General features: G+C 44.0%; 1 protein-coding gene across 8 annotated transcripts in view; it reads right to left on the reverse strand.

Annotated features, from left to right (window-relative positions):
- LOC138405844 (NACHT, LRR and PYD domains-containing protein 12-like) overlaps nucleotides 1–8965 on the reverse strand; it is a 60800-nt gene that overhangs the window by 9803 nt on the left and 42032 nt on the right. For 3 of the 8 annotated variants that reach the window (XM_069515888.1, XM_069515878.1, XM_069515876.1), the window contains 3 exons: nucleotides 3263–3436; nucleotides 2558–2731; nucleotides 2009–2182 (listed from right to left, as the gene is read on the reverse strand). In XM_069515888.1, coding sequence (XP_069371989.1) covers nucleotides 2009–2182; nucleotides 2558–2731; nucleotides 3263–3436 — 522 coding nt within the window. Of the gene's footprint in view, nucleotides 1–88; nucleotides 953–2008; nucleotides 2183–2557; nucleotides 2732–3262; nucleotides 3437–8965 lie in introns of those variants that run through there. The other 5 variants (XM_069515894.1, XM_069515871.1, XM_069515886.1 and 2 more) reach the window with 4 other exon arrangements.

The raw sequence follows: 8965 nt of genomic DNA on the forward strand, positions 1-8965 counted from the left end.
TGATTTGATTCATTCACCTGCACCAAGGAGCCGATGTCTTCACCTGTTTGTTGGTTTGTTTGGAGATAAAGAAAAAGCAGAGTCATGATTTCCAGTAAAGTCGGTGGAAGAATGTTTATTGAGCTTTAAAGCAGAGATGAGAAGAAACAACACAACTTTTCTCTCCCAGATGTTTTTCTTCTCGTTACATCTGGTTGGTCACAGAGGAAATGATCCATGTGTTTGACTCCTGACTGTATATAAAGGCTTTGACTGGGATGTTCTGCTGTTATACTTCAGCGCCACCTGTGGGTCAAAAAGTAGAAAAGCAACCACTGCTCTGCCCCTGATGCAGAAATAAACACGTCCAGAGTTTTGATCTTTGTGTCAAAGATAAAACTCTGATTTTAAACTCAAAGTGATTTAAACGTGTTTCACTTTGTGTCCAACTAAATCAACGTGTGATGTGAATCCAGGAACCTGAAGCAAACAGACAGGATGTGGTTATACACACATGGACATATACTGAGGGACAAAGGTGGACAATGATAAAGACAGACTTAGATACACTAGATGTGACTCTGTATAGAGGGTTTATATATTCTGCTGGGTGTCATTTCAATAAACACATTCTTCATGTGAATAAACACAATCCATAACGAGGGATAAGATTTTGGGGCAAGAAGGTTCGTGGTTTGAATCCCGGTTCAGATGCGGTGTCTCTGTGTGCAGTTTGCATGTTCTCCCCGTGTTTTCTCCAGGTGCTCCGGCTTCATCTCACAGTCCAAACACATGCAGATGAGGGGTTGGGTGAATTGGAGACTACACACAAGCTGCTGCTGCTTCAGCCTCTGGATCATCAGGACACAGCTCAGCCTCCGTCCACACACACTGTCCTCTTCACACTGTCCTCTTCACACTGTCCTCTTCACACTGTCCTCTTCACACTCACCTTTACAAAGATCATCTCCATCTGTTGAGAGAAGAAGACATCAGTGTTTACAGAGACTCACTTCATCAGCTGTGAGTCAGTGATGCAGCACATCCAGTATAAAGAGCAGCAGGGACTTCAGTCCTGTTCAGAGGTGGAGCAGCTTCCTCTCTGCTTCATGTTCACGTGTTGGAATGAACACGCTAAGAGCTGCACACACTTTGACCATCACGTGTGTTTCCTCTGCATGTGAAAGTGCAGAGTGGACACTTGAGAGGTGGATTTCCTGCTGTTACAGGTGAAGACATGTTTCACTGTGTGTTGATGAACATGTGCTTCTGACAAACTGTCAGTGGACAGATGAGACAGATGGACAGATGAGACAGATGAGACAGATGGACCTCAGCAGAGCTTCTGCTCTGTAGAGACAGCTCATGGTTACCATGGTGATGATGCTTCTCTGAGGCTTCAGTCACACTGATCTCAGAGCTGTGACAAAGAGCCAACTGATCAGTTGTTCACTGATGAAGTGAGAGAACAAAGTGTCTCAGATCAGATGAAGACGTCTCTGCTCATCATGTGAGGCTGTCAGCTGTGGTCCAGCTTCACTTCCTGTTCACATGAAAACAACAACAACTGTCGTCTTCACATCAACTCAATCAAACGATCACAACCGGCTTCTGGCTCGTCTGATTGGCCGACTGTTGTCTCTCTGTGTTTCTGTCCAATCCTGAAGTCTGTCATCGTTGTCCTCTCACAGCTTCACTGAGGAAACACTGAGGCCTGAACTACGAAGACACTTCAACATGTCCACACAACAGTGTAGTTACTTTGCTCAGTGGGCGGAGCTTTTAAACAGGTTGATCTCCAACTTCACCTGCTCCGGAGCATGTTAGCCGTCCATCATCAGTTACCATGGTGATTTAACCTGATGAGAAGTGAACGAGCTTCGTAGGACTGAAGAAACTAAACCTGAAGTTAACCTGATAACCACAAATCCTGCTTCTGGTCCAGACCCTGGATCTTCACTGTGATACTGACTGTGTTTAGTAAAATACTGATGAAAGCAGCGTGGACTGACTCCAACCATCTACTGACCTCAGAGTCTCCAGTCGACAGGTTGGACTCTGTAGAAGACCACACAGCTCCTTCACTTCTGAGTCCTGCAGCTCATTGTATCTCAGATCCAGTTCTCTCAGATGAGAGGGGTTTGACCTCAGAGCTGAAGCCAGAGAAGAACAGCTGATCTCTGACAGACTGCAGCCAATCAACCTGAAGAAAGAATAAAACTTAACTGTAAATGAATCTGAGTTCATGTGTGAAAATAACAGATATTCATGTCAGCACAGACTCATAACATGGAAGATAAATATGAAATCAGACATGTTGGACTAAAGACGAGTCCTGATTCAGTAACAATAGATTATTTGGACCCGGTCTCTGTCCTGCAGATCAGCTTATGAAATCCAGAACTAAACACAGATGAGTTTTAACAAGTAGCTGAATATTTAAAATGTCCCAGATTAATGAATGAATGGATTCAAGTTATGTCTGAAGAGGAATTATGTTCAATTAATATTAAATGAGATGAACTGTGTATAAATGCTGTGTTATAGATATGAGATCTACAAAAGTCAGTGACCTGACCTCAGAGTCTCCAGTGGACAGGTTGGACTCTGTAGAAGACCACACAGCTCCTTCACTCCTGAGTCCTGCAGCTCGTTTCTACTCAGATCCAGTTTTCTCAGATGAGAGGGGTTTGACCTCAGAGCTGAAGCCAGAGAAGAACAGCTGATCTCTGACAGTCTGCAGCTCCTCAACCTGAAGAAAGAATAAAACTTAACTGTAAATGAATCTGAGTTCATGTGTGAAAATAAACAACTTTGACTAAACATCACTGTCGCTGTTTTCAGAACTGAAATCTGAGTCAAGTTATTCTGGACATTATCTGGAACTTTTCCTGTCTGTCTCACAATAAAGTTTCTGAGTGAGTCCATGTGAGAATAGAGGAGGTGAATGTCCCGAGGATTCACAGTGAGCGAGTTGACGTGTTGATGACGGGCACAAACACGTGACGGACGTGAAACTGGAAGAACACAAATATCTCAGGATGAAGAGGAAGAATAAAGAATTTAGACGCCATGTCCCGCCTCCTGCTGCTCCACCCGTTCTTCATATGTGAAAGACAAACTCCAGAAAATGTCCAGACACTATTTTACAGAGTTCATGACTAAAAACAGATTGAAAGTCCTCGTGTCCTCGAGGTTCAGTTGTTTGTAATATGTCACTTCACCAATAGATGCCACTAAATTCTACACACTGAACCTTTAACATTAAAACGTGATGTCTGACCTCAGAGTCTCCAGTGGACAGGTTGGACTCTGTAGAAGACCACACAGCTCCTTCACTCCTGAGTCCTGCAGCTTGTTGAAGCTCAGATCCAGTTTTCTCAGATGAGAGGGGTTTGACCTCAGAGCTGAAGCCAGAGAAGAACAGCTGATCTCTGACAGACTGCAGCTCAACAACCTGAAGAAAGAATAAAACTTAACTGTAAATGAATCTGAGTTCATGTGTGAAAATAACAGATATTAATGTCAGCACAGACTCATAACATGGAAGATAAATATGAAATCAGACATGTTGGACTAAAGACGAGTCCTGATTCAGTAACAACAGATTATTTGGACACGGAGACTCAACCTGGATAAAGAAATGTGAATGTTTGAATGTGTCCTCCTGTTATTGTGGATCGTCATCATGTCAACACAGACTCTCAACATGCTGCTGACCTCAGTCCAGTCTGTGACCTGAAGATAAATATCACATCAGACATGTTGGACCATTGTTTCATTCATCACCTTCTTCTCTGTGTGTTTGGTCACTGAGTAGGTTTGTGTCATTAAACACTGTTTAAAGTAGAGATGGCTCCTGACAGTCACTTCCTGTTTGGTTCTATACTCATCAACTGTCCAACGTGCTTCAATAAGAACGTGTCTTATTGTTGAGAGCCTGAGGAGGACGAGTGCTCGGTCTCTGTCCACATGTTACTCACTGACACTTCATGAATGGAGTTGGGCTGATGAGGTGGACGTGACTGACAGGCTGGGTGAGGGACAGATGACTGAGGGACAGTGAGCAGAACTGAGACAGTTCAATTTAAATAAATGACCAAATAAGAAAGAACTTTAGAAAAGTGAACATTCAAGGATTTAAGGACCTGACCTCAGAGTCTCCAGTCGACAGTTTGGACTCTCCAGTCCAGCACAGAGCAGCTTCACTTCTGAGTCCTGCAGGTCGTTTCCACTCAGATCCAGTTCTCTCAGATGTGAGGGGTCTGACTTCAGAGCTGAGGCCACGACTTCATAGTGAGTCTCTGAGAGTTTAAAACCACCTAGTCTGAAATTAAAGAAAATATCAAATGTGTGAGAATAAAATCAGAAAACACAACATTCATACAAAAATAATTACAAGTCACATGTTAGAAATCCTTTCCTGTAAAAATAAGTTCTGAGCAATGATTAAAGATTGGTAGTGAGTTGGCGAGCCTAAACTCATGAGGCAGGGAGCCTCGGGGTCCTGAGAGAGAAAGCACAATTCAAGAGCTGCGAAATGTAAGTGGGGGGCAGCCCATGTGGAGCTTTAAAAGTTATTAAAATAATCGTGTTAAAATACAACCAGCAGCATTTTGAACAAGCTGCAAACAAGTGTCCATGGTTTGGCTGAGGCATGTATACAGGGTGATTCAATAATCCAGGCGGGAGAAAACAAAGGCATGAGTTAGAGAGAGATAGAACCGATTTGATTTTAGAAATTTTTCCAAGATGGAAGTAGCAAGATTTAATGATTTGATTAACGTGTTCTGAAGTTCAGATGAGATTGAATGTGACCTAGATTTTTAGCTGTTTTTTAATATTGGCTGCCAGGGGACCAAGAAATGATAGGGGTCTGTCTGCTAGCTGGTCCGGACAGAAGATTATTATTTCAGTTTTATTTGAGTTTGACTGAAGGAAGTGACATTCATTCCTTAATGGTGGATAGGCACTCTGTTAGGACACTCATGCGGCCGACGTTATCTGGCTTGAAGTATATTTGGATGTCATCAGCATATGAATGATATGATATCCCATTAAAATGGCTGATGATGTTTCCTAATGGGACCACGTAGAGCGAGAATATAATGGGACCGAGAATAGAACCTTGTGGCACTCCGCACATCAGTGGGGGCAGGGATGAGGTGTTATTTACAATGGAATCTTTTTCTATCTGAGACAAATGACTTGGACCAACTAAGGGCAGTTCCAGATATGTCGACGCATTGTGTTAGTTTATTGATCAGAATGTTATGATCAATGGTGTCAAATGCGCCACTAAGATCAAGGAGCAGCAATACGGCTCGATCACAAGCGTTGGCAAACATTAATAAATCATTAGTAATTTTAAGGAGAGCGGTTTCCGTATTGTGTCGTGTACGGAATCCTGACTGGAATTTATCCTTACACACAGTTAGTTGAACTAGCAGTTGGGTCAGAAGCACCTTTTCAAGAATTTTGTGATGAATGGGGATTTTGAGAGGGGCCTATAATTTTGTGGGAGTGAATCGTCAGAATTTAGCTTTTTCAATAAAATAATCAGGGACTTGGCCAGAAGAAAGGGAGCAATTAATAAAGACGGCTAGGGCCAATAGTATTGATGACTTATTTTAAGAGTGATGTGGGTAGGATGTCGAGACGGCTTGAAGATGAGCGCATGTGATGAACACAGTGTTGATGAAATCAGGAAGAGAAACTTGCTGAAAGCTTCTAAGTAGACGGGCAGGATGCTCTGCGATATTTGGGATGATGGTGGTGGCTGGTGAAATGTTAGTTCTGATGTCATGGATTTTTTGCTTGAAGAAAGATAAAAACTTTTCACAGTCAGTATGTGAAGTGGCCAGAACGGCAGAAGGAGCAGGGTTTATAAATCTATTGATGGTTTTAAAAGGAATCTGGGATTATGGTGATTAGTTTGGAGAAATAGTTTGCTCTTGCTATTTTACTTTTGTTATTATAGGATGTCAAGAGGGTTTTCATATATAAGTTGTGGACATGCAGTCTTGTCTTTTTCCACTTCTGTTCGTTTTTTCTGAACAGCCTTTTGAGATCTCGTAGCCTGTCATCAACCCACTGAGGTGTTAACAGGTGAGATTATTGAAGCCATTGAGTAAAACATTCGGATCGGATGACTCGTTAGGGTTATGGCCAAGAGGACCTGTGGAAGAGTTAGATGAGAATTTTGAGGCACTATGTTCATTTCAATACGTGAGCTTTTAGTAATTTTGATATTTTTGGGGCAACATGGAACAGGAAGTTCAAACTAACACAGAGATGGTCAGAGACAAATACGTCCTCAAAGGTCAAGGAATTGATGCTCAGACCGGAGGTAAGGACTAGATCTAATGTGTGGCCACGGTTATAAATTGGACCAGTCACATGCTAGACTAGATTAAAAGACTAATGTTTAAAAATTTGGTTGCAAAACCATTGGTTCAACAATGATGGCTCTATCATAGTTTCCAGCGATGAAAGATAAAAATTCAGAGAATTCAGGAGCAAAGTTAACATTTGGTTTGGGAGTGCGATAGATGAATAGACCAAGGACTGGAGTGGTGCAAAAGATTTTGAACATAGTAGCCTCAAAACTGGAAAATGTCTCTCTGGTAAAAGGGCAGTAGGTAAACCAGTTTTTAAAAAATAGCTAGATCCAGAGATCTGATCGGGGAGATCTGACATCTTGCTACAAAAATTGAGTTCATATTTCGAGAACTTACCTGGTCGAGCAACTGACAGAAGCAAATACTTGGTAGTTGGTGGATTGAAATGGAGAATAGCTAGCCAGAAGTGGAGCTTGCGGCAGCAGCTGGGGCAAGTAGCAGTGCAAACTGTCTGTAACCCATGATCCTGGGGTCAGATCGTTGAGATCTAATGCTTTACTAGAGTGTTGTGTTTGTAAACTATAATATAACTTACTTAGGCCCCATAAATGTAGGCTCTTAGTTGGTTAGAGGTAGCAGCACAAACTGTCTGAAATTCAAGATCCAGGGATCTGTTTGGAGAGATCTGACCCCTTGCTACAGGGATTGCGTTTGAAAAATAGGATGTTACTTGGTACAAGGAGTAGCCCCTTATACTTTAGTGGTCACATGGGGCTGGAGCCAATCTCAACTGACACTGAATTTTAGTTAGATCAACCTAATTCCATCTACATGTCTTTGGTTTGTGGATGAAGCTGGAGAACCCAGAGAAAACCCTGCAGACAGGAGGAGAACATCCTCCTCACAGAGAGGCTGCACTAACAGTGTTGACCACTACAACACAATGCTGCCCACAAGAAGGAGAATCATTGAACACTGTGTGTGTTTGACTCATCTACACTGATTCAACATGTTATTGATCATGTCTGGACTCACAGAGCCTTCCTGCAGTTCCTCACAGCTGGGATCAGTCTCCGTCGACCCTGGTCTGATGTGTTGAACTTCTCCAGGTCCAACTCATCCAGAACCTCCTCTGACATCTGCAGCATGTAGGCCAGAGCTGAGCAGTGGATCTCAGAGAGTTTCTCCTTCGATTTGTTCTCTGACGTCAGGAACTGTTGCATCTGCTGATGTACTGAGTGGTCGTTCATCTCAGTCAGACAGTGGAAGATGTTGATGCTTCTGTCAGGAGAAATGTTATCACTCTGCATCTTCTTCAGGTTGTTGATGATTCTCTGGATGATCTCTGGATTGTTCTCTGTCCGACCCAGCAGGCCTCCTAAGACTCTCTGGTTGGACTCCAGACTGAGGCCGTGAAGGAAGCGAACAAACAGATCCAGATGACCATTTTTACTGGTGAGGGATTTCTTCATGGTTCTCTTCAGGAGGTCATTCAGGGAGAAGGTACCCCATGTGTTCCTATATGTTCCCAAGATGTTGTTGAGTTCTTCTGAGTTCCTCTTGGTGTAACAGTGGAACATGTAGACTGCAGCCAGAAACTCCTGAACGCTCAGATGAACAAAGCAGTAGACTGATTTCTGGAAGATCACACACTCTCTTCTGAAGATCTCAGTACAAACTCCTGAGTACACCGAGGCCTCTGTGACATTAAGACCACACTGCTCCAGGTCTTCTTTGTAGAACATGATGTTTCCTTCCTCCAGATGTTTAAGGGCCAGCCTACCCAGCTTCAGAAGAACGTCCCTGTCAGCCTCCGTCAGCTGCTGTGGACTCGTCTCATGTCCTCCACCGTACTTGTTGTTCTTCCTCTTTGTCTGAACCAGCAGGAAGTGTGAGTACAGGTCCGTCAGGGTCTTGGGCAGCGCTCCTCTCTGGTCTGTGGTCAACATGTGCTCCAGAACTGTAGCACTGATCCAGCAGAAGACTGGGATTTGACACATGATGTGGAGGCTCCTGGACGTCTTGATGTGTGAGATGATTCTGCTGCTCAGCTCCTCATCACTGAATCTCCTCCTGAAGTACTCCTCCTTCTGGGCGTCAGTGAAGCCTTGTACTTCTGTCACCCTGTCAACACATGTAGGAGGGATCTGATTGGCCGCCGCAGGTCGGGAGGTTATCCAGACGAGAGCCGAGGGAAGCAGATTCCCCTGGATGAGGTTTGTCAGCAGCACGTTGACTGATGACCTCTGTGTGACCTCAGACACGACCTCCCTGTGGTTGAAGTCCAGAGAAAGTCTGCTTTCATCCAGGCCGTCAAAGACGATCACAGGTTCACAGACAGCGAGCGTCTCTGCCGTGAGCTTCTGTAATGTTGGATGGAAAACACGGAGCAGCGTGAGAAGACTGTGCTGCTCGTCTCTCACCAGGTTCAGCTCCCTGAACGAAAGCACAACCAGCAGACCCACATCTTGGTTTTCTAAACCCTCTGCCCAGTCCAGAGTGAACTTCTGCACCGAGAAGGTTTTTCCAACGCCAGCGACGCCGCAGGTCAGGACGACTCTGATGCTGCTCTGCTGGTCAGTGAAGGCTTTAAAGATGTCGTGGCACTTGATGGGAGTGTCGTGGAGGCTCTTCCTCTTGGAAGC

The sequence above is a fragment of the Paralichthys olivaceus genome, chromosome 2 (assembly GCF_024713975.1).
Source record: "Paralichthys olivaceus isolate ysfri-2021 chromosome 2, ASM2471397v2, whole genome shotgun sequence".
Lineage (NCBI taxonomy): Eukaryota > Metazoa > Chordata > Actinopteri > Pleuronectiformes > Paralichthyidae > Paralichthys > Paralichthys olivaceus.